The sequence below is a fragment of the Gorilla gorilla genome, chromosome 13 (assembly GCF_029281585.2).
Source record: "Gorilla gorilla gorilla isolate KB3781 chromosome 13, NHGRI_mGorGor1-v2.1_pri, whole genome shotgun sequence".
NCBI lineage: Eukaryota > Metazoa > Chordata > Mammalia > Primates > Hominidae > Gorilla > Gorilla gorilla.
The window spans coordinates 90077079-90102989 of NC_073237.2; the positions used below are offsets into that span (position 1 = coordinate 90077079).

General features: G+C 48.9%; 1 protein-coding gene across 3 annotated transcripts in view; it reads left to right on the top strand.

The window, feature by feature from the left end:
• Positions 1-25911, top strand: part of PHF2 (PHD finger protein 2) — a 105293-nt gene that overhangs the window by 34478 nt on the left and 44904 nt on the right. For all 3 annotated transcript variants that reach the window (XM_031014819.3, XM_063696573.1, XM_031014818.3), the window contains exon 2: positions 21283-21368. In XM_031014819.3, coding sequence (XP_030870679.3) covers positions 21283-21368 — 86 coding nt within the window. The remainder of the gene's footprint in view (positions 1-21282; positions 21369-25911) is intronic.

Here is a 25911-nt window from a genome sequence, read left to right on the forward strand (position 1 = left end):
TTTTATTTTATCCTCACTTGTTACTTCCCTAATACTCTCCCTTTCTTTCTACAGATTCTAATTTCTGATCTATATCATTTTCCTTCTCTCTGAAGTTCTTTTAACATATCTTGCAAGGCAGATTTACTGGTGACATATTTTCTGAACTGTTGTTTGTCTGATAGACTTTATTTCTCCTTCACTTTTGAAGGATAATTTTGCTGGATACAGAATTCTAGGTTGTTTTTTTTTTTTCTTTCAACACTTTGAATGTTTTACTACCCACTCTTCTTGCTGGCATGACTTCTGAGGAGAGGAGAAGTCCAAGCACAATTCTGTCCTTGCTTCTCTGTAGGTAAGGTGTTTTTAGCCCATTCCCTGACATTTTTCTTTTTTATTTTCTTATTTTTTTTCGAGATGGAGTCTTGCTCTGTCACCCAGTCTAGAGTGCAGTGGTACAATCTTAGCTCACTGCAACCTCCTGGGTTGAGGCAATTCTCCTGCCTCAGCCTCCCAAGTATCTGGGATTACAGGCGTGTGCCACCACAGCCAACTATTTTTTGCATTTTTAGTAGAGATGGGGTTTCACCATGTTGGCGAGGTTGGTCTTGAACTCTTGACCTCATGATCCGCCTGCCTCGGCCTCCCAAAGTGCTAGAATTACAGGTGTGAGCCACCGCGCCTGACCTCCCTGACTTTTTTCAAGATATTCTTTTTGTGTTTGATTTTTTTTTTTGCGGTTTGAATGTGATATGCCTAGGTGTAGATTTTTTTGTGGGGGAGGCTTATATCCTGCTTGGTATCTTTTGAGCTTCCTGGATCTGTGGTTTGCTTGCTGTTATTAATTTTGGAAAATCCTCAGCTGTTATTATTTCAGATATATCCTCTATTCCTTTCTCTTTTTCTTCTCCTTCTGGTATTCCTATTACATGTTGTTACACCTTTTGTAATTAACCCATAGTTCTTGAATATTGTTTTGTCATTGTTGTTCCTTTTTGTCTTTATGCCTCAGTTTGGGAAGTTTCTATTGGCGTATCTTCAGGCTCTCTGATTCTTTCCTTGGCTGGGTCCAGTCTATTGATGAGCCCTTCAGAGGCATTCTTCAGTTCTATTACAGTGTTTTTTATTTCTAGCATTTCCTTTTGATTCTTTCTTAGTGTCTCAATCTCTCAGCTTACATCACCTATCCTTGCAGGCTTTATTACAGACTTTAGCATATTAATAATAAATTTGTGATCTGATCATTGCAACATCAGTGCCATCTCTGGGTCTAGTTCTCATGTTTGCTTTGTCTTTTCAGACTGTGTAGGTTGTTTTTTGTTTTGTTTTGTTTTGCTTTTGTTGTACTTTATAATGTTTTGTAGTAAAAAAAATTGGAAAACAAAAAGACTGTTCCCTTATACACTACCATCCAGAGGAGGTCACCTGGAGTATCTGTATATGCTTGCCCCCTTGCTTCCTATTTGGAGAAATGTGACTTCTGGGGCCTCTTTTGTTTTGGTCTGTACATTTCCCTAGGATGGTCTTAGAGAAGACTTCTCCCTGTGCATTGGGCCTCCTGCAGCAGTGCCAGGCAGTGATTGTTGAAGGACTGAAAGTGCTGTGGCAAACTCAGTTTCCACTCCTGGCTTTCGTGTCCTTGTTTCACAGATCAGAAGATTGGGCAGGATGGGCTTCTGTTCAGTCTTCTTTCGGATACTGTGATAGCCTCAAGTTCTTGCCTGCTTCTAGCAACTTTCTCTGGAAGTTCTGTACATGTCATCCCTTTTTTTGACTTGCATTCTATACAGATTTATTTTTGAGAGTCAAAAGAGTATTCTTGGCTGGGTGTGGTGGCTCAACGCCTGTAATCCCAGCACTTTGGGAGGCTGAGGTGGGTGGATCACCTGAGGTCAGGAGTTTGCGACCAGCCTGACCGACATGGTGAAACCCCATCTCTACTAAAAATACAAAACTAGACAGGCGTGGTGGTGTGTGCCTGTAATCCCAGCTACTCAGGAGCCTGAGGTAGAAGAATCGCTTGAACCCAGGAGGTGGACATTGCAGTGAGCCGAGATCATGCCATTGCACTCCAGCCTGGGCAACAAGAGCAAAACTCTGTCTCAAAAAAAAAAAAAAGAGTATTCTTTTTAAAGTCAGTTATAAAATTTTAAATTAAAATAGCTCTGATTTGAATCAAAGCAGTTTGTTTGGATTAAAAATATTCCTTTTATTTTTTAATACAGGAATTATTGCTCTGTCACCCAGTATGGAGTGCAGTGGTGTGGTCATAGCTCACTGTAGCTTTGAACTCCTGGGCTCAAGCAACCCTCCCACCTCAGCCTCCAGAGTAGCTAGGACTACAGGTGTATGCTACTATGCCTGGCTCTTTTTTATTTTTATTTTTTGTAGAGATGGGGTCTTGCAATGTTGCCCATGCTGGTCCTGAACTTCTGGACTCAAGCCATCTTCCAGCCTCGGCTTCCCGAAGTGCTGGGATTATAGGCATGAGCCACTGTGCCTCACCAGGATTAAAAATATTCTTTAAAGTCCTTGATAGGTAGCAATATATATACATAGGAAAATATTCAATAATAAAAAATTTGTCTCCAGTGAGAAGCTTGCCCTCTCTCCCTGCTGAGCACAGCCACCAAAGTGTGGCCTCTCCAGAGATGGCCACTGAATCAAGGGCCTGTGTGTCTTTCCTGAACATTCTGATTACAGAGGGGCATATTTATGGATTTCCTTCAATCTTCCACACACAAAAAAGGTGTGTCTCTATACTCTTCTGCAACTTGTGCTCTTTGCTGAACAATATACATCCTGGAAATTGTTCCAGATCAGCAAATACAGGATTTGTACTTCTTGGCACTTCAGAATATTCCTCTCAGTCTCCCAAGAATGGACACTTAGCTTGGCTCTAATCTTGCTGCTGCAGTGAATACACATGATCCACGTATCTATGGGGAGAGGACGTGTAACAGGTGTCTGTGTCTAAAATACCAACAGCTCCTACCCAAGAAGTTTTTACTAATGTGTGTTTTTGCCAAGAATATGGGAGAATGCTTGTTGGTCTGTGGCAGCAGGAACATGTGAGGCACACCCTAAAGGTCACCCACCTTTGACCTTTGCCAGCCTGATAGGTGAGAAATCTTATTGCAGTTGCAAGTTCCATTTCTTACTACAAGTGACATTGCACAGCTTCTCATATGGTAAAAAGCAGTTTGTGTGGCCTTTTATATAAACTGTTTACTTAAAGTCACAAAATCACTAGTCAGGCAGATATGTTTTCATTTTGTGATTTGGAAAATGAATTTTTGTATTGTGTACTACATCCTTCACATGCATTTCAGAAGTAGATGGAGGTTTCCCTTAGGTACATATGACTCATTTGCAAGCAAGCATTTATTTTGAGTCTTGATGTTTTTCAGAATAATAGGAATCTATGGTATTGTCCTGAATTGTTTTGATTTTTGTATCCACAAGGTTGGCTGCAGCAGAGTCTTGCAGGGCCGCGGGAGGGGTGTCCCCCACCCACCAGTGTCTCTGTGGGGTTGTGAGAAGGGCCGGTTCTCCTCTGAGGCCCATGCCATAGCCAGCCCTGACATGCTCTTGTTTGCTCACAGATAGGGGACTTCTCTCTAATTGCACCCTTCACGTGGAGCGATGGTGCTGATGGGAACTCCAGGGCTTCCCCACTTCCTCTATAAGCGAGCACAGCTGGTGCCAGGCCCCTAGGCTTCCTGGTCACAGAGCTTTAGCTGTCTGGGGCTATTGAGATGTGCCTGGCAAAGCACTTTGTCTGAGAGCTGAGTAACCAGGGCTTGTCCAGGGTAAGTGACTTACCTCCACAGTTCAGGTGGCTCTGCTCTGTATGTGATTACCATCGGTCGTGTTTGGGGTTTTCTTTGAGCAAATATATTCTAGAAATGTAGTTGAGAAGTGAATTCCCTGAGAAGCAGGTCCAAGGCAGCACCTCAGCATAGACTCTGTGGCTGCATGCAAAGATGCCTGCAGGAAGGCAGCTCTGGGACTTGAGCCACACATTTGGGCTGCTCCTCTAGATGGGATTCTGTGGTCCCTGTAACAGAAGTTATAGCCCCGATGGGTCATGGGGAACCCTGGGTAATTAGTGATGGGACACTTAGGGTTGGCCAAGGGCCGTAAAACAGGCTCTGCTGCAGTGGTGCCCAGGCCTGGCTTGTCTTTAGGAACAGGTTCTGACTCAGTAGGTCCCGGTGGGGATTGGGGTTCTGATTTTCTTTTTCTTTCTTTCTTTTTTTTTTTTGAGACAGAGTCTCACCCTGTATCCCAGACTGGAGTGCAGTAGAGCAATCATAACTCACTGTAGCCTCAAACTCCTGGGCTCAAGCAAGGAACTCCTTGATCCTCCTGCCTCAGCCTCCTGAGTAGCTGGAATTTACAGGCATGTGCTACCATGGCTGGCTAATTTTTATATTTTTTGTAGAGAGGGTCTTATTGTGTTGCCAAGACTGGTTTCAAACTCCTAGGCTCAAGTATCAAGGATACCACCTCAGCATCCCAGAGCACTGAGATTACAGGCATGAGCCACCACACCTGGCCCACATTGTCAGACCAGAAGTCTCTATGGGTTGTCAGCTCCTGGGCTGGCCCCTCTCCTCCTGGCTGCCGGGTGGACCTGGTGCTGCTGCCTCTACACATCCCTTTCTTGCTGTTTAATCCTCACAAGTGCCTGTGGAGTAGGTGGTGCATTGTCCCCTCTCTGGATGAAGGAAGGCACTGAGTTACCTGCTCCGAGGCTGCCAACGGGAGAGGCACAAGGTGTCAGGACTTGCCTTCTACCTCAGACCATGGCCACCTCCCTCTAGAGTGAGTGACTTTGGCTTACAGGGTGGTCACCCACTTGTTTTGTGGATTGTGACAAATTGAGAAGTTAAAGCGGCACAGGCTCTTTAAGCAGCACAGGGTGGACCTCACTTCCTCACCCAGCAGCAGGGCATTTTCCAGATTCCTGGAGCAGTGTCCCCGGGGCAGACGTAGAGGGTGGTGAGGCTCCCCTCCTGCCTACTGGCCCAGCTTCATTTCCCTCTTGGCTTCTATACCCCAGTGACTTCTGTTTCCCCTGTGGCTTCTGTTCCCAGCTAGCTTCTGTTCCCTCTGGCTGCCCCTCCTGCTGAAGAGAAGCACAGAGAAGTGCAAATGAAGGCATCATGGCTTGGGAGGAAGAAACTTTGGGTGAAGTGGGGGCACAGCCCAGCTGGACAGAGGCTGCCGAGCCCCTCCATCCTTTCTTTAAAGACAGGAAGGGGCTGAGCTGGGGTCTCTTCAGCTCACAGTCCTGGAGGAGTGGACATAGCACACTTGGGAAGAGAAATGAAATGTCAACATTCTTTTCACGGAGATTCTGTTTTTTCTGTCCATGGAGTGTTGCACTTTCTCAGCTACTCCCTGCCAGAAATGAAAGCTAGGGTCATGGTCCATCAGCCCAGCAAAAAAAAGTGATGATGGTGGTGGCGAGGATGATGATGGTAATGATAGTGATGGTGGTGGTAATGACGATGGTGGTGATGGTGATAGTAATGATTATGGTGATGATGGTGACAGTGATGGTGATGGTAGTAATGGTGATGGTAATGATGGTGATGGTGGTGATGATGGTGATAGTAATGGTGGTGGTGATGGCAATGGTGATGATGATGGTGATAGTGATGACGGTAATGGTGATGATGATGATGGTGATGATAGTAATGATGGTGATGGTGATGATGGTGATAGTGATGATGTAATAGTGATGATGATGGCGATGATGGTGACAGTGATGGTGGTGATGGTAGTGATGGTGATGGTAATAAAGATGGTGATGGCGATGATGATGGTGATGGTGATAGTAATGGTGATGGTGATGATGGCGATGGTGATGATGATGGTGATAGTGATGGTGATGGTGATAGTAATGGTGATGGTGATAGTGATGATGGTGATGGTGATGATTGGTGATGGTGATGATAGTAATGATGGTGATGGTGATGTGTGATAGTGATAGTGATGATGGTGATGGTGATGATAGCAATGATGGTGATGGTGATGGTGGTGATAGTAATGATGGTGACAGTGATGGTGATGACGATGGTGATGGTGATGATGGTGATGGTGATGATAGCAATGATGGTGATGGTGATGATGGTGATAGTAATGATGGTGACAGTGATGGTGATGACGATGGTGATGGTGATGATAACTATGACAAGCAGTAAACTATCTTTACAGGCACCAGCTATGTGCCAGGCACTGTGGTAGGCATGGTACATACAATCCCTCCAGTATTTCTGTCATTGACCTTCTACTAGATATGATGATCCACTCTGCAGAGAAGGAGTCTGAGACTCACTGACGTTGAGTACCTCTTGTGGTCCCACAATTGTTGGTGGCAATCATTGCCCAGGGTTTCTGTGTGCACTGGGTGTCACAGGCTGCAGGTGATGCCTCATGTGCTGTGCTAGGAGCCCTCCCCTTGTCATCCTGTTAGCTCCTTGACACTTGACCTCTTCCCTCCTCCCCACAGGTTCCTTGTGAGACACCTGGAGGACTCCAAACAGCAGTAATCCATCTGCCCACTGGTTTGGAGACAGGGATCCTCAGCCTCCTTCCGGGGTGGATGGTTCAGGAGGCCTTCTCTGCAGGGCACCAGGACACAGGAAAGCCAGGAAGAGATGAGCTGGGAAGGGAGCTGTCGGGGGCCATTCTGGTTTTAAAAATAAAGCGGGACTTTTGTTGCTTGTTATAAAAGGAATACGTGCTCATTTTCTGTGATTTAGGAAACCGCAGGAAAGTATAAGGGAAGAAAGAACGTGGCCATTGCCTAGCATCAGGGAAAAGGGCTGTAGTTTTTAGTGTCTGCCTAGACTCTAAACTTCTAAACTAAAAGACTTGTACAACCCATTGTTTAATGGCTGTGTAATACTCCCATCACAGGAGCACATCATGCCCTGGTTACCTGACCCTTACTGGCTGGAGATGTGTGTTGTTCCTAATTTTTGCTATTTTAAATAACCGTGGGAGAAACCACATTAACATGAATCTTTGTGTGCATATGTACATTTTGCCTTAAAATAGATTTGTCGATGTGGAATTCTGGCCTGAAGGGTGCAAATCTTTTTAAAGCTTTTGATACATACAGCTGGGGCTCAGGAAACTCCTTCCCAAGTTAGTCCCCTGACTAGAAGGGTAAGAGTGCCTGCCCTGCAGCCCCACCTGCATTGTGGATTTGTATTATCAAAAGATAAGCCTTGCCAGAGGGACATTTCTAGCTTGAATGTGTGCCTGACACCAACTGAGCTCCGACAGTGTGCCTTGAACCCTGTGCCAGATGCTGCAGAGGGCCGCAAAGTAAGGTGAAGGCTCTGCCTGTCTGCCTCACCTCTGGGAGTGAAAGAGGCCACTTCTTTTTTTTTATTTGATGTTTCTCCTATAATTTTTTTTTTTTTCTGAAACAGAGTTTCGCTCTGTTGCCCATGCTGGAGCTGGAGTGCAATGGCTCAGTCTCGGCTCACCACAACCTCCGCCTCCTGGGTTCAAGTGATTTCTCCTGCCGCGGCATCCCAAGTAGTTGGGATTATAGGCGTGTGTCACTACACCTGGCTGATTCTGCATTTTTAGTAGAGACGGGGTTTCTCCATGTTGGCCAGGCTAGTCTTGAACTCCTGACCTCAGGTGATCCACCCACCTCGGCCTCCCAAAGTACTGGGATTACAGGTATGAGCCACTGCACCCAGCCAATTTTTTTTTAAATGTCAAAATTAGGTTCAAAAATTATGGTTTACATTAAATGAATGTTCTTAACTACAACAGAAGAAACCAGGAATGCAATCCGGTTGTGCTGTTCGGGAGATCATTCCAGGCTTGGCATGGTCTGGAGGGTGGCATGGTCGGAGGGTGTCTGAGCCAGGGGCCAGGGCCAGGTGTCGGTCATTCCTGGCTGGGCTTCTGTGCTGGACCCTCCAGCTCCCCTGAAGGCAACCCCTAGCCCATTCAAGTCCTCATGGGAGGCTGCACCCTGTAGCCTGCAGCAGGGCCGCAGCTCCATGAGCAGGGCTAGCAAGCACTGGCATGCTTGGGGTCAGAATTCCATGTCACCCGTGAGAAAGCCACTGTGTCCTGTCTGCAGAACAAGGATTCCTATGGGAAGAGCTCAGAAGAGTCACTTCCCCTCTGGGGCTTCACTTGCCTGAGGATCTTAGGCAGCCAGAGAAGCACCTGGGAGAGAACTCAGGTTTTGCGGGGAGCAGGCTACTTTCTTAGAGAGTAGACAGGCTTCTTTAGAGATCCCAAGAGGCAATTGTGGGGCCTCCGGAAGCATCTGAATTCTGCACTCCCCGCCCCCAACCCCTTTCAGCTTTCTTTTTCTTGGCCGTTTCCTGTGGTGTCTTTATTAGTTAGGGTTCTCTAGAGGGACAGAACTAATAGATATGTATATGTTTATTAAGTGTTAACTCACACGATCACAAGGTCCCACAATAGGCCATCTGCAAGCTGAGGAGCAAGGAAAGCCATCCGAGTCCTAAAACTGAAGAATGTGGAGTACAATGTTCGAGGGCAGGAAGGATCCAGCACGGGAGAAAGATGTAGGCTGGGAGGCTAGGCCAAGTCTAGTCTTTTCAGGTTTGTCTCCCTGCTTTATATTCCAGCCACACACTGGCAGCTGATTAGATGGTGCCCACACAGATTAAGGGTGGGTCTGCCTTTCCCAGCCCACTGACTCAAATGTTAATCTCCTTTGGCAACATCCTCACAGACACATCCAGGATCAATACTTTGCATCCTTCAATCCAATCAAGTTGACAGTCAGTCACTGCAGTGTCTCATCACTGCCACACCCACTCACCTCTGTGTTTGAAATTTCTATTATCTTTCTAGTTATTGGGCTTTGGGCACTAAATTAGCTTTAAACTTCTTTGGAGTTGACTCAGTTTGGGGAAGCTGGGGTCACAGTTGGCTCAGATGAATCCAATAGCCAGCATGGCCTCATCTGGTTGGCAAGTGAGCTAATGCAGCTGTTGCACCTGTGCCACTTGAACACACAGCCCTCCACCCCATTCTCACCACTGGGGCCCCCCAGGGGCAAGGTGAGTGTGGTGGACTGAACCACGCACACATGACACACTCGTGGGCAGACGCATAGACAGATGCACACCGACATGGACACACATACGCACGCATACACATGGCAATGTACGTCTGCCTGCATACACGTGCACACACAAACGGGCATACAAGCACACACACACAGTGCACACATATACACATGGGTGCACACACATGCATGTGCATAGATATGGACATAGAAACACATGCACATACGCACACATATTTTGTTTTGGGTTTTCCACCAAAAGGAATTGTACCATACACATTCTTCTAAAATATGATGTTCTTCACTTAACAATATATTTTTGGTATCTTACCATGTCAGTATGTAAAGATCTACTTTATTTTTAAAAATTGTAATATTAATAGCATCCTGGTCACACAGCACTCTGTGCTTGCACACCTGTGTGTATGTGTGTGTGTATGCCTGTGTTTGTGTGTCTGCATGTGTTTGTGTTTGTATCTGTGTATTTCTGTGTATGAGTGGTGTCTGCATGTGTGATGTGTGTGGTGTGTGTGTGTGCCTGTGTGTGGTGTTCGTGTGTCTCTGTGTTTGTCTGCATATGTTTGTGTGTGTTTCCGTGTGTGTTTGCATATGTGGTATGTGTGATGTGTGTGTGCATGTGTCTGTTTTGTGTTTGCATGTGTGTTTTGTGTGTGTGCCTGGATGTGTGGTATGTGTGTGTGCCTGGAGGTGTGGTGTGTGTATGTGTACCTGTGTGTCTGTGTGTGTAATGTGTGTGGCTGCGTGTGTGGTGTTTGTGTGTCTGCATGTGTGTGTGTTGTGTTTGCATGTGTGGTGTGTGTGTGTCTGCATGTGTGTGGTGTGTTTGTGTGTTGTATATTTCTGTGTGCATGTGTGGTGTGTTTGTGTCTGTGTGATGTGTGTGTGTCTGTGGGGTGTGTGTGTCTGCGTGTGTATTTGTGTCTGCATATGTGTGGTGTGTTTGCGTGTTTGGGGTATGTATGTGTGTCTGCATGTGTGGTGTGTGTGCATGTTTGTGTCTGTGTGTAGTGTGTGTATGTATCTCTGCATGTGTGTTGTGTCTGTGTGTGTATTGTGTGTTTGTGTGTGGCATGTGTCCGCATGTGTGTTGTGTGTGTGTGGTGTGTGTGTGTGTGGTGTGTCTGCATGTGTGTGGTGTGTTTGTGTATGTGTGTCTGCATGTGTGGTGTGTGAGTTTGTATGTGTGCTAAGCCAGGTCCCAGGCCTCACTCTAGTGCTTGTTCACTTCCCTGTGGGTCTGAGTCCTCTTCCAGCTGCTCACAGGCAGCTGCCTGTCCTTCCCCACCATGTGGTACACTGGGGGTCTGCAGACCTCGCTTGCCTGTGCAGAGGTGGATCACCCCCAGGCCTCACTGGCTCAGGCGGATGTTCTCCGCTTCTCCTTTGTAGCTCTGAGGCCTGGGTCTGTCCTTGGTCCTTGCCCTACCCTTTCCCTCAATGTGCTTTTACGAGACCCCTGCCCAGCCATCTCCTGGCTCCTGGGAGGTCACAAGCTGAGACACAGACCCTTGGGCCTGTGAGTGGGTGGAAACACTGCTCTCGTTGGAGCCCATCTCTTAGGGACCAGGCGACTTGATCCTCACTGGCCGAGGAGGACTTGCTCAGAGGGCCTGATTCGGCGTCCTGGGCTGGCGTCCTGGGCTGGCACTTTGCTCCGCTGACCTTGCCTGTACGAGGCTGAGCATTCCAAGTGTCCTCAGGGTGGAGTGTGGAGGCCAAGAAGGCGATTCGTGGGGTGGTGGATGCGGGTCTTCACCAGGCTGGTGCTCAGATGGCCCCCAGTGGCCTGTGCTCCACGCCTGCTGGTAGCCCCCGGTGGCCTGTGCTCCACGCCTGCTGGTGGTTCCTGGTGGCCTGTGTACCATGCCTGCTGGTGGCTTCCATTGGCCCGTGCTCCATACCTGCTGGTGGCACCCTGTGGCCCGTGCTCTATGCCTGCTACCCAGCCCTGGTGGGCCTGTTGCGGCTCCTGAAGTTTGCACTTCGGCCAACAAGCTTCTGTTGTCGCAGGAAGAAACTCAGGAGGTGCTGCTCTTAGCCAGGGTTAAAAAGGGAAAGGGGCTGGCCAACTTTGCCTTTTTGTTGATGTTCTGTTTAATACTAAGGTCCTGGGGTGACATTTGTGCCCCTGGTGGCCTCTGAGGTCTGTGTGTGGCCAGGCACCGCCTCTCTCAGCTCCTGGGTTTTCTCCTGGTCTGGTCTGCCCTGAGTTTTTGGAGAAGCAGAAGCCCTGCTTAGCACAGCCTTAGAAGGCGTCCCTGGGCTTCAGCTCAGCCAGATGCCCTGCTCTCCCTCGGATTCTGCAGTCCTGGCTCACGTGACCACAAGCAGCCTGTGACCTGCTCTTTCTGCAGATGTGGGTGGGCTCCCGGGACAGACCTGCAGGGCCCAGCCTGGGAGTATACAAGGCTGGGTGGCCAGCGGCCTGCAGAGGGCTCCAGCTCCTGTTCCCAGGAGGGAGAGGCCCACCTTCTGTCTTCTGAAAGGTCTGAGTCTGGGGCCCTGGTTCTGTGAGGACCATCCTCACCCACTTCCCCACATCTGGGTCCTCATGGAGCCTCTGTCTGTGTCCTGGAATGCATCCCCACGCTGGGGCAGGGGCAGCAGGTGAGGCACAAGGGCCTGTCTGCAGGACATAGGTGGACGAGTGGGCCTGGCTGGGGGATCCTTTGTGAGCTCAGCTCCTGTGAGCCAGCACTGTCCCCATGGGCGACAACCTTTGAAGTCAGCAAGATGTGGCTGCTTGCCTCTCAGGTGGCCCACGATGGGCTTCCTGCAGAGGGCAGAGTGGACACAGGCCACAAGCACGTGGATATCTGGGAATTGCCCACTCTGCATTAGTGAGGGGTTGAGGTTGGTTTTTTGTTAATGAGAAGCGTGTGCTTTTTTTTGTCTCTGAAATAATGAAGTCATCTGCTAACATGGCCTTGGGATGCTGTAACTGTTTTGGTGTTACCTAGTCTCCTTCAGATTCTCAGTATCTTATGCTCCTGGCTTTAGTGTGAGGAAAATATTTTCCATTTTTCTGTAGTTATTATTCTCCTCTTATTTTTCGTTTTGCCAATTTTTTGAATAATTTCTTAGGGGGCATTTAGAAAGCCCTAATTCTGGTACAATAAAATAAATGCCCAGCGTCGGCAAACAGGCTCTTCTGTGAGGACAGGATGGCCCCTGATGGAGCTCACTGTGCTGGAGCTTGCACAATCGAAGCCCTGGATCCTCGTTAGGTGCTGTCTCCTTGGCATATAGCCACAGCTAGTGGCAGAGCCAGGCTGAATGCCCTGAGACTTAGTTTCACCTGCCAAGTGGCCACTGTCGGGGTTGGTGGCACAGGCGGTAGGGGTTGGAGCAGCGATGCAGATGTAGGGTCGGTGCTAGCAGGGGATCTGGCCTGGATCCCTGTGGAGGGTCTACTTCCTTCAGCCTTGGAGGGGGAGGAGGGGCAGCCCAGTGGTCACCCCCCACAACCCTGGTGGGCGGGCCCTGGATGCAGCCCCTGCCTCTGGCCCAGGCACCTAGGTGGTGAGGGGGTGCTGAGGCCTTTGGTTCTCTGAGCTTCTTTTGGGCAGCAGAAGGACCCTCCCACCATGACCACCTCTCTTTTCTCTCAGTCTCTTGGGGTCTCCTGCACAAAGCAGTAAATGACCAAGGCAGCTGTCCTGGCCAAGGTGAGGCCTTTCACCTGTGCCACCCAGTTCATCCTCCCAGCAGATGGCCCAGGGGTGGGTGGTGCTGGAAGGAGGAAGCCCACAAGGGGCCCCTCCTTGTGCAAGTGGATTGGCTGTGCCAGGGCAGAGCGTCCTAAAGTGGACACTGGCCCAGAGCCTGGAGCCACACAGGTGGGCACGTTATGGAGGGCGGGGCCAGGTGTGAGGACCGGATCCCCACCTGACCTTTGTGCCTCTGAGTCCTTGTGCTGGCCGTGCACGTTCTTGTGACCCCCGAGCCTCGGCCTTCCCCCCTGTAAAGTAGGCTTGTGCCGTCTGCCCCCAGGATCCAGGACCCCGTGCCAATATCCAGAGCTGAGGAGCCTGATTCTTGGTGGGGAGGTGTATTTTAAGGACATGTTGATTTCCATCCTTGTTGACTGACTGCAGCTCTAACTCCCATGTGGCCTTTGGACAGGGCAGTTCCCTCTGCACCCTTAGAGCCGAGGTCTGGAGAGCCCTTCAGTTCCTGTGGTGCACCGCCCCCTGGACTATTAAAAGGATGTGGTTCACTGGGGACGTGCCCAACCACCTGGGGCATTTGGGGGCCTTTCCATGCACCAAGTTGGTCCAAGCTGTGGGTGCAGCTCCTAGCCATGGCTTGTCCTTCCTGTGCTGAGTCACTGGCTCACCATGGCTGTTGTCACCTTGTCCCTGCTATATCACAAGGAGGGGTGAGGCCTGGGTGGCCAGAGGGATGGAGTTTGAGGAGACTAGGACTTCCTTACGCTCACAGGCACTGCTGGGGCCTCATGTGGGCTTCAGTTTGGGCTTGGGGTCTGGTCAAGGCCCAGCCAGCCTGTCCATACACCGAGCCTGAGGTCACCCTGAGGTGTGTTTCTTAGCTCAGTCAGCAGAATAACAGCCCCCACTGTCACCCATGTCCTAATCCTGCAATTTTAAGTAGCATTGCAAGAGGGGAGGAAGGGAAGCTGTGGATGGAGTTGGGGCTGTTCAGCCAGCTGTGGATGGGGAGACTGTCCTGGATGACCCAGCAGCTGCAGCGTCATCACAGTGGTCCTTAGGAGGTGAGGAGGGTTGAGTCAGAGCAACGTCTGTGAGAGCTCGGCTGTACATCACTGGCTTTGAACATGGAAGGGGCCAGGAGCCAGGGAGTGCAGATGGCCTCTAGGAACTGGAGGAGGTGGGAACAGATTCTCCCTAGAGCTTCCAGAGGGAGCTGCCCTTGCCCACGCCTTGATTTTAGCCCGGTGAGACCCATTTGGACTTCTGACCTCCAGCCTGGAGAGTGAATCCTTCAGGGGGCTCCTGTCCAAAGGCCCTGTGAGGATCCTGGTGTCTCCAGCCCCTCACCCCAAGTCTTGTCCCCAGAACAGGCATGTTTCAGGGAGTGCTGGCCCTGCTAACTGAGCCCCGAGTCTGTCTGTCTGTTCTACTCTGAGTTTGGTGGTCTGACCTCTGACCTTCTGCCTGAGGGTCAGCACCAACCCATAAAGGCCTGACAGGCAGGTGTGTGTGATGGGCCATGTGTGTGCAAGGGCCCTGCTGGGATGGTGGCAGAATCAGGTCAGGTTGGTGTAGCCCGTCCTGTGCCTTCATCTGCTCCAGATGCTGCAGTGAGGGCACAGCCTGGAGCAGCCAGGGGCCAGGTGAGGGTGTGGACATGGGGCATGGGTGTGACTGTGTATGTGGGCATGGACATGGAGTGTGGTTGTGGCTGTGGATGTGGATTTGGGGTCTCACATGGATGTAGGGTCTGATGTGCAATGTGGATTCTGGGTCTAATTTCTGGGCTGCAAGAGCTCAACCAGCTCCAGGGCAATGTATTATAACATGTATGCTTGAAGTGAGTAATGATGGTGCTGAAGGGACTGTCTTCAGCTCCCAGCTCATCTGGTCCCACAAAAGTCTTTGCATGTGGCTGATACTTGGTGTCACTGATGAGAACCTGAGGTATATGTGGCACTGTAGTGAGTGCACGTGACGTTTTCTAGCCCTGTCCTGCCCTCCTCTGTGCTGAGCTCTTCTTCACATGCCATAGTGCTATGCCCTGGTCCTGTTCCTGGCTTTGGGCCTTTGCTTCTATTGGGCAGACACCCTTATAAACTTCATGAAGGAAGAATATTAACACTGTGCATTTTAAAGTTTGTTTTGGTATTTTGGAGCATAATTTTCATTCATCAATGTTCTTTCTGAGTTTCCTTTCCAATTTTTCTTTGTTTCATTATAAAGAAAGTCACTTTGCACCCTGAGAGCAGAAAAATATTCCCTCGTGTTGTGCTTTTGATGGCTTTTCTTTTACACTTGACTCTTTGGAGTGTGTGGACTTGACTTTAGCTTGTATTCTAAGATAGAGTGAACTTTATATTTTCAAAAACAATTTGCCAAGATCTTTTTCTGGGCTTCATGCTCTGTTCCCAGAACTCAGGACTGTGGTGGCTGTGGAAAAGAACACTCGTCTATGGCCCAAGACCCTGGTGGCCTTGCAGGGTTAGTCTGATACACTGGGCACTAGCAGTAACAGCTCACTCTGTCTAATGAGTGTTCACTCCGGGCCAGGCCCACCCATCTCTTTGCCTGGCTTCATTTGCATGTGTAAATGCCCCAAGGGCAAGGGCAGTACTATCCTTAGTGAATGAATAAGGAGACTATTCTGTGTCTGGGCAGGCACTTAACCTCTCATACCTACCTCAATTTCCCTATTGTGGTAAATAAGGCTAATAATAAGAATTCCCATTATTGCAGGGTTGTTGGAAAATAATGCTCTTGGAGTTCTTAGCATGCTGCGTGTCTCAGAGTGAGTGCTCAGCCAGAGTTAGTGATGATGGAGTTTGTGATGGTGATGGTGAAGGTGATGGTGATGATAATCTTGGTGAGGATGATGATGGTGATTGAGGTGATAATGATGGTGTAGCATTGTTGGTGATGGTGATGAAAATGATGGTGATGAGGGTGGAGGTGATGATGATAATGATGGTGTGGCAATGTTGGTAATGGTGGTGGTGATGATTATAGTGGTTGAGATGATGATGATGATGGTGTGGCGATGTTGGTGATGGTGGTGATGGTGATGACAACGATGATGGTGGTGGTGATGATAGTGGTTGAAATGATGATGATAATGATGGTGTGGCGATGTTGGTGATGACGACGGTCGTTATGATGATAGTGGTTGAGATGATAATGATGGTGTGGCAATGTTGGTGATGGTGTTGGTGGTGATGTTGATGATGGTGGTGGTGGCGATGGTGGTAGAGGTGATGATGATGATGGTGTGTTGGTGATAGTGATGGTAATGATAATGATGATGGTGGTTAAGATGATGATGATAATGATGGTGTGGCAGTGCTGGTGATGGTGATGGTGATGATGATGGTGATGATAATGATGATGGTGGTGGTGATGATAGTGGTTGAGGTGATGATGATAATGATGGTGTGGCAATGCTGGTGATGGTGATGGTGGTGATGGAGATGATGATGTTGTCACTCTCACAGGGCCAGGTTCTTTTTTTCTCTTTTATTGAGTTAAAATTCACATAGCATAATATTAATTGTTTTAAAGTGAACAATTCAGTGGTACTTAGTAAATTCACAATGCTATGCAACCATTGCCTCTATCTAGCTTCAAAAAATTTTAATTTCCAAAGGAAACTCCACACCCACTAAACAGTAACTCCTCATTCCTCTCTCCTCCCACCCTCTGGCACCACTAGTCAGCTTTCTGTCTCCATGGATATACCTATTGTAAACATATTATCATTTCATGTGAGTGGAATCATACAGCATTAGTCCTCATGTGTCATGCTTCTTTCATTTAGTATAATGCCTTCAAGATTCATCCACATTGTAGGATGTATCAGGACCTCATTCCTTTTTAAGGCTGAATAATATTCCATTGTATGTACAGACTACATTTTGTTTATCCATTCATCTGTCAGTGGACATTTGGGCAATTTCCACTTTTTGGTTATTGTGAATAATACTGTTAGGAACATTTATGTACAAGGCTTTGTTTGAGTACCTTTTTTTTTTTTTTTTGGAGACAGAGTCTTGCTTTATTGGCCAGGCTTGAGTGCAGTGGCGCAGTCTCGGCTCACTGCAACCTCTGCTTCCTGGGTTCAAGTAATTCTCATGCCTCAGCCTCCTGAGTAGCTAGGGCCACAGGTGTGTGTCACCATGCCCAGCTAATTTTTGTATTTTTGGTGGAGCCAGGGTTTTGCCATGTTGGTCAGGCTGGTCTCAAACTCCTGACTTCAAGTGGTCTGCCCACCTTGGCCTCCCAAAGTGCTGGGATTACAGGCATGAGCCACAATACACAGTACCTATTCTTAATTCTTTTGGGTATGTATCTGTCAGTGGAATTGCTGGGTCACATTGTAATTCTATGTTTAATTTTCTGAGGAAACATCAAAATTTTCTCCACAGTGCTTGCGTTTCTACCATTGATGTAAGAGGGTTATGATTTCTCCACATCCTCTCCAACACTTACTTTAAAAAAAAAATTGGCCAGGCGCGGTGGCTCATGCCTGTAATCCCAGAACTTTGGGAGGCCAAGGTGGGTGGATCATCTGAGGTAAGAAGTTCGAGACCAGCCTGACCAACAAGGTGAAACCCCATCTCTACTGAAAATACAAAAATTAGCCAGGCGTGATGGCAGGCACCTGTAGTCCCAGCTACTCGGGAGGCTGAGACAGGGGAACTGCTTGAACCTGGGAGGCAGAGGTTGCAGTGAGCTGAGATCATGCCACTGCATTCCAACCTGGGCGATGGGAGCAAGACTCCATCTCAAAAACAAAAAAAAAAAATTGTAGCCATCCTAGTGGGTGTGAAGTGATATCTTACTGTAGTTTTGATTTTAATTTCCTTAATGACTGAGAATGTTGAGCTTCTTTTCATGTGCTTGTTGTCTATTTGCATATTTCTTTGAAGAAATGTCTGTTCAAAGTCCTTTACCTGTTTATTAATCGAATTGTTTGTCTTTTTATTGTTGAACTGTAATAGTTCTTTATATGTTGTGGATGCCATACCCTGGTCTTATTTATGGTTTGCAAGCACTTTCTCCTTTTCTGTCACTTGCCTTCTTACTCTGTTGATAGTGTCCTTTAATGCAAAAAAGTTTTTAATTTTGATGGAATCCAAATTAGCAATTTTTTCTTTTGTTGTTCATGCTTTTGGTGTCATATCTAGGAATCTATTGTCAAATTCAGTGTCATGAAGATTTACTCCTATGTTTTCTTCTAAAAGGTTTATAATTTTAGCTCATATTTAGGTTGCCAATCCATTTCTAGTTAATTTTTGTATGTGGTGTGAGGTAGACATCCAACTTCATTCCTTTGCATGTGGATGTCCACTTGCCTTAGCACCATTTGTTGAAGAGATTATTCCTTCTCCATTGCATGGTCTAGGAACCCTTGTCAAAAATCAGTTGGCTGTTGATGTATGGGTTTATTTCTGAGGTTTTAGTTCTATTCCATTGATCTATATGTCTATCCTTATGCCAGTGCCACACTGTTTTATCATAGCTTTGTAGTAAGTTTTAAATCAGGAAGTGTAAGTTTTCTTAGCTTTTCCATTTCTATAAACAAAGTTGCTGGGATTTTGATAGGGATTGCATTGAATCTGTAGATTCCTTTAGGTAGTATTGCCGTCTTAACACTATTAAGTCTTGCAGTTCATCCACATGGAATATATTTCCATTTCTTTGTATCCTTTAAGACCTCTTTCAGCAGTATACAAGTCTTGCATCTCCTAGGTTAAATTTATTCCTACATATTAATATTTTGTTATTTTTGATGGTATTATAATGGTAATTGCTTTCTTGATTTTATTTTCAGATTATTCATTGCTAGTGTGTAGAAATCCAACTGGTTTTTGTGTGTTGTTTTTGCACCTACAACTTCTGAATTTATTTGTTAGGTATAGAAAGTTTTTCTGTGTATGGATTCCTTTAGAGTTTTCTATATATAGGATTATGTCATACGCAAATAAAGGTAATTTTATATCTTCCTTTCCAATTCAGACTCCTTTTATTTCAGGATTTTTTTTTTTTTTCTTTGCCTAATTGCTCTGGCTAGAACTTCCAGTACTGTGTTAAACAGAAGTGGCAACAATAGGCATCCTATTTTGTTCCTCATCTTATGGGAAAAGCTTTCAGCCTTTCACCATTGTATACAATGTTTGCTGTGGATTTTTCATCCATGGCTTTCATCATGTTGAAGAAGTTCCCCTCTATTCCTAGTTTGTAGAGTATTTTTATCATGAAAGGATTTTGCTGAGTGCTTTTTCTGTATCAATTGAGATGGTCACGTAGGATTTTTCATCATTGTGTTAATATGGTATAATGTGTCTTGGGGAGGATGGGGAATTGGGGAAGGATTGGGAGAGATGGGAACATAGGAATGAGGTAGAGGGCTGTGCCAGCTCAGGAGAAAGAGCCAGGTGAGCCCTGCTGCTTCTTGTATTTTACCCACTTGGTGAGATCTGTCCTCCAGGGTGAAGGAAAGAGAAGCACAGCTTCTGCTGTCCCATCCTCCAGGACAGAGCCCCAGGGTTGCATCTTTTTCTTCTTGCAGTCAGACTTGATGCTTTAGGTGTTGAAGCACTGATTTATTTTCATGTACTGAACCGTCCTTGCATTCCTGTGATAAATCCCACTTGGTCATGGTGCACTGTCCCCTTAATATCCTCCTAGACTTTATTTGCTGGTGTTTTATTGAGGATTTTTACATCAATATTCATTAGAGATACTGGTCTGTAGTTTCCTTATAGTGTCTCTGTCTGGCTTTGGGCTCAGGGTAATGCTTAGGAAATGTTCCCCCCTCTTCTATTTTCTGAAAAAGTTTAAGAAGGATTGGTGTTATTCTTCTTTAAATGTTTGATAGAATTCACTAGTGGTGGTTCCTGGGATTTTCTTTTTGGGGGAGGTTTTTTGATTACTGATTTAACCTTTTTACCGTTATAGGTCTGTTCAAATGTTCTGTTTCTTTTTGAGTCAGTTTTGGCAGTTTGTGTGCTTCTGAGCATTTCTCCATTTCATCCAGGTTATGTAATTTATTGACCTATAATTTTTCATAGTATTCTGTTGTAATCCTTTTTTATTTCCTTAAGGTCAACAGTGTCTTTATGTTCATTTTTTTGTTTGCCCTGAGTAAAAACAGTCTGCTTCATGCACATCTATAGCTTCCATTCCAGGTAGCTTGCTGCCCTGACCCCCTGCTATGGCGACATTCTGGGGCTGCCTGGGGGGAATGTCCATTTTTAAATTTACTGGTCAGTTTTATTTACATGCCTTTGCTCACTAGAGGAAGATGTTGAAGTATTTTCCAATTTGTTTGCTGCATTCTTCTTGTGGGAGTTGTCTGGACCTGTGCCCTGCCCATTATCCACTGTGTTCTTATTTAGTCTTGGGGGCTTCTTTACATGTTACAGATGCCCATTCTCACGTCACTTTTTTTTTTTTTTTTTTTGAGATGGAGTCTCATTCTGTTGCCCAGGCTGGAGTGCAGTGGTGCAATCTCAGCTCACTGCAACCTCTGCCTTCTGGGCTCAAACAATACTCCCACCTCAGCCTCCCGAATAGCTGGGATTACAGGTGTGTGCCACTGTGCTCCGGCTAATTTTTTTTTTATTTTTATTAGAGACAGGGTTTCACCATGTTGGCCAGGCTGATCTCGAACTCCTGACCTCAAGTGATCCGCACACCTCGGCCTCTCAAAGTGCTGGGACTACAGACGTGAGCCACCGTGCCTGGCCTCATGTCACTTTTAACTAAAAAAAGTATCAGAATAAAACAAAGCATTTCCATTTTGCTGGGTTAGCTTCTGTAGAAGTTTATTGATGTCTTAGGTTGTGTCCTTTGATACTCTTTGTGTTCATTCCTCAAATGGCTTAAGGCCTGTAGCCCGACCATCTGCATAGGAGGTGGCTCTCTCTTGTTCTAAGTCTCCAAGCAGGTTTGCAAGGGGTCTGGAGGAACTCCAGGGAGGGAATGAGGAAAGAGTGGTCATGATGTCTGGAGTCCTGGACATGTCCTAAGGCCAGGCTGGTAGGCCTCTTCTTGGCCCCCATGAGGATGAGCTGGATGGGTGGCTATGGTATGGCCCACAGGAGGGGCTCTGAGCTGCCTCTGGTGTTTTCTGCCCCCTCAGGTTACCCCTGGTGAAGTGATGGGGACAGCCTGGCTCTGAGAACCCCTCTTCCTTCCCTGCCCCCTGGGTGATGGGGCATTGGTGACCCTCACCCAGGCAGGCTTGGTAGATGGCCCATTCATTGGGTCCTCATGGTGGGGCGTATCCAGATGCTGTATCTAGGTCCAGGCTGCAGAGGCCTTTCCAGGAGGACATCTCTGCAGCTCTTTCCCTCCACCCTGCTTTCCTAGTAGAACACTGTCCCTGCACAGCTGTGCTCCATCTGGCCCAGGTTCCCAGACAATGAGCAGGGATTCTCCCTAGAGCTTGGCAGATGGAAAGTGCTTGAGGGGGTGCTGAATGCCTAGGTAATGGTCTATTTCGTCTCGTTTCAGCTGTGTTGGGGTGGAAGAGGAGGAGGCGCCCGACATCGACATATACCACTGCCCGAACTGTGAGAAAACCCATGGGAAGTCCACCTGTAAGTATCGCAGCCCAAGCGGCCATCTCTTGCGGAAGAGAGCAGCATCCACCCTGCCTGGGCTGCGTGGAGGGTGAGGTCTCTGCTGGGCCTGGGCCCTGGGTTGCTGGGGGCAAAACGCCCTGAGTAGTGTCTAGGCCTGGGGACCCTGCCAGCCTAGCTTACTGTCCCCTGTAGCCTCACTAGGCCCACTGTAGCCCCTCCTGATCAGCTCCCGCTGGCAGAGGCAGCTGTGCAAAGACTCAAAGGGCCTTCTGAGGCCTAGCGAGAGGCCAGGCCAGCCTGAGTTAGGGGGACACGGACTTGGGGACCTGGATAAATGGTGATGCGGGGGTTTTTGAGGGGCCCCCAGCCTAGCCCGGCCCAGCCAGCCACTGCTACACGGGGGGCCCAGCCTGTCTTTTTTCTGGGCACGTGCACTGTTGGTGGGCTCTGTCCTCCCCTCCTTTTTCAGCCCCGCCTCATGCCACCCACCTCCTCCTCTGCAGAGAATCTTGGAGGGCCCTTGCCTTTCCCACACAACCTGCTGTTTGTGTGTCCTAAGGGCTGAGGCTTCGTTTTCTTCTTGGCCCTTTCAGGTGTGCTGGGTCCTGGGGTACAGGCTTGGCTCACACTGTGCAGGTTCAGCCAGGTGAGCTGGAGGTTATATGAGCCTTGAGCTCCAAGCCTCAGCCCTGGTTGCAGAGGGGGAGCTGTGTGATGGTCTGCAAGGACTCGGGAGGGGTGTGGCCTGTAGACAGGACAGATGGTATGGATATGGGTGTGCGTGTGTTAATGTGGCCTCTGGTTTCCACTTCATTGGAGGGTCTTGGGTGCTCACAGAATCTGCAGGCTGGACATGGGCCCTGGCTGGGTCAGCTGATCACATCTCTGCTGACCTGAGCCCTGGACAAGGTGGGGCAGGAAATGCATCTGGCTCCAGGTCACAGCCAGTCTGAGTCACTCCCCTTCAAAGGGAGACCCCTCCCAGTGCCCAGTTGCAAGCTGAAGCACCAGGCCCCCGGACCCCTGTGGGATGAGTCCTATGGAATCAGTAGGGGCAGAGGGAGGATGCAGGCAATAGGTGGAAGGGGCTCCAGCACCCCTGTTCTGTGAGCTGAGGCTGGGTCGAGGGAGACTTGGAGGCCTGGCCTGGCAGCTGGTGATGCTGGGTCTCACTACTCTGAGGACCTGGCTGCTCTTTCTTGGCCTCTCCCAAGGCCTGAATGCTTTTCTCCTGTCTATTGCTGGACAGCGGTGGGGGCTGCATGTGTTTCAGGTCTCGACCCTATTCCCAGCACAGCCTCAACAAATATACAAGCGGGTGATGAGGAGAAGTTAGCAGCTAGCAGCTCTTCCTGAACTTTCAGGCTGATAGTTTGCCTGTGGGGAGGTTCTGGGATTCCTAAATTGCCTTCTTACTCCTGGTCCCCAGTAGTTGGCTGCATTTATGCTCAGAATGCATCTGCCTATGGCAAGCTCATTAACCTATCATCTGGTTATTGCTCAAAAACAGATAAAGGGTAGGAAGGATCAGCCCAGCGGGGCATCCTCATGCTTCTGGCACCTCAATGAGCCCACCCGGAAAGCTCAGGGCCAAGCTGTCTTTACGACAGGAATGACACCAACAGGGCTGAGCTTCCAGTGGGGACCTGGGGCTGCCCCATGGGGCCTAGGGGGCAGGTGTCAGAGCAGAGTAGGGTTGGAGCCAGGATACCCCAGGAGGTGCTTTCCTGGGGGGTAGGACCCTCTCAGGTCCTACCTGAGTGGGGGGGATTGGGAGGATGCTGGGGTGGTGTTGCTCTTGTGTGGTTCGTACACGTGTGCATCACTTGAGAAGAGGCTTTCAGACTGGTAGAAAAGAAAGTGTCAGAAACCCCTGGGCCAGGGGCCTCTTCTCCTGATAGTCAGCATACATTTCAAGGGGTCCTTGCTTGGGGGCTCTTGCATGAGTTGGGGCTGGGATAGAGCAATGGTGTGGTGCTGGGGCTGGGCAGGTTTCACATATTGGTGAGCACACAGTTTTGATTTCTCTAATGTCCCCAGACATCCCCAGAAACAGCCCACCTGCCATGGGAGCCCTGTGTGCCTGCTTCACCCAGACCCTGCCCCTGTCCCTGCAGGGAGTTTGGGCAGAGGCCTGGTGTCCCAACCTGCCCTTGATTGCAGCTAAAACCTCAGTGCAGGCTCCCCTTCCTGTCTCCTATGGCCAGCTGCCCAGGGAGAGACATTCTAGACTAGCAGACAGTGCTGAGGTTGCAGACGGTGGGACCCCCAGCCCCTGCCTGGCTGTACACATGTGTGTGTGCATGTACATGTATGCTTACATATTTGTGCATGTGTATGTGTGTGTGCATGTGCTTGTGTGTATGTCATACTCTGTTAAGGCTGCCGTAACAAAATACCACAGACTGGAGGGCTTAAGTAATAGAAAATTTATTTCTTACAGTTCTGGAGGCTGGAAGTCCAAGATCAAGGTGCTGGCTGATTCAGTGTGTGGTGAGGGCCTGCTTCTGGTTCATAGACAGTGCCCTCTTGCCATGTCCTCATATGGTGGAAGGAAGGAGGCAGCTCTCTGGGTCTCTTTTATAAGGACACTAATCCCATTCAGGAGGACTTTACCCTCATGACCTCATAACCTCCCAAAGGCCCCACCTCATAAAATCATCACCTTAGGGGTCAGGATTTCAACAGATAAATTTTGGTGGGACGGATATTCAGTCCACAGCTGTATGTATGTGTGTGTATGCACACATCTATGTGCTGAATGTGCTATGTAAATTCTGTGAAGCAGATTTTCAGTTGTTACTGAAGGATGTGTGCTCCATCAGGGACAAAGGTACACAGTTCTAGCACCTTCCACCAGTGTGCATGCTCAGATTTGAAGTGAGTGTACGCTGTGCCCAGAGCCTGTCTATGATGCCCCAGTTGGTCTTTGCGTTTACTCCAGGCACGCCTTGCACACCAAGGCACACTGGGGATAAGAGGGCCCCTCTGTGTCCCTGGAGAAGCTCTAAGCCAGTGCTGGGAACCTCTGGAGGCCTTGAGCCTGCCTCCACCTGTCCTGCTCCTGCCACCCTAGCCTGTGGGTGGGGATGGGGGCTGCTCAGGGTTCCTAGAGCAAGCTGTGCCTGAGGCCTGGTTCTCACAGTTTGTCCCCTCTTTTTGAAAGCCACAGTGGTGGGGATTGCAGGGTCCCTCCCCGTTCCAGTATGTCCCTTGAGCTGATTTTGGCCATGACCTGTGGGCAGGGGCCATAGGCCCACAGGTTTACCTGACTGACACAGATTTGGTACAGGGTGTCCCAAGGTACCTGGCCAGGAACTCGGGAAGCCATCCCCATCTGATGAGGAAGCCACATAGTGGTTAGAAGCGGCCCTGAATTGCAGCTCCTGACTTATACACAGTCAGTTTTCTTATTGAACTGACTTTCCTCATCCCGCCCTGCCCTGTGGGGTTGGGGTGACTCTGCTCAGCAGTTGTCTCAGTGGGTGTGTCATCACAGGGGCGCTGTCATCATGCTCTGCATGTGGCTCTGGGACAGGGCGCCCTATGCTGGTGCAGCAGGAGGGGCAGTAGACCTCCTTGCCCCTCTGTGTACCTTTGCTGGTGACCTGGGCACGGCCCCACGTCTCTGGCCTCAGTTGCTTCATCTGTGAAGTGAGGGCCCCGCCCCACGAGAGAGGAGGTACGCAGGTGTAGCCGGGGGCCCCTGGCCTTAGTGAGCGTCCTTGGACAGGAGTGCAATTGGTGAAATAATGACCATGCAGACAGGTGACGGGGAGGACGCCCCCACCCTGCCAGCCGTGCTGGGCCCCTGCTGGCTCCCCTCTGTGGCACCCTGTCTCTGTGGGCTGCCTCCTTTTCTTTGATCTCCTCAGCCAGCCCTGAGGCCTCTCCCAGCTGCAATGTCACTGCTGCTGCATAACCACAGGGCTGCCTCACGCTCCTGCCTGAGCCGCCGCTGTCCTGGACCTTCATTGCAGCCTCTCCTTGGAGCCCTGCCCACACTTGGTGTTCCTCACAGGTGGTGACCTAAGGGCAGGCAGGGAGCTCTGCTTGGTGCAGAAAGCTCAGCTCTGGAAGTTTCCTCCCTAGGTCCCACTTGGCTCCCCATGGAGTATATATAACTGCCTCCATTTCCACAAGGCCTTCCAAGGCAGGGAAGGCACTTTGTGAACTCTGGAGCCCCTTGCTCCCTTGATATCCACACCTCCCCAGGTAGCAGCAGGCCCAGCAGGAGGGTGATGGTATTCACAGTCACTGAGGCTTAGGATTGTTGGGGGGTCAGGAGGGTCTGGGCTGTCATTGGGGGTGTCTTTTTTCCAACTCCTTTACCCTCTGGGCTGAACATCTCAGCACACACACCTCTAGGGCCGGCCTTGGCCCCCTTCCCATCTCAGCTCTTAAGAAGCAGGGGCTCCCAAGCATCTATCGCTTGGGTAACACCTGCTCCAGCACCCCCAGCCTTGCACGGAGCCAAGATACTCAGTGAGTGCTTGCAAACTGCAACAGGAGGGCAGGTTGGAGCTATCTGTGGCCTTGGCATTGCCTGGCTCAGGCT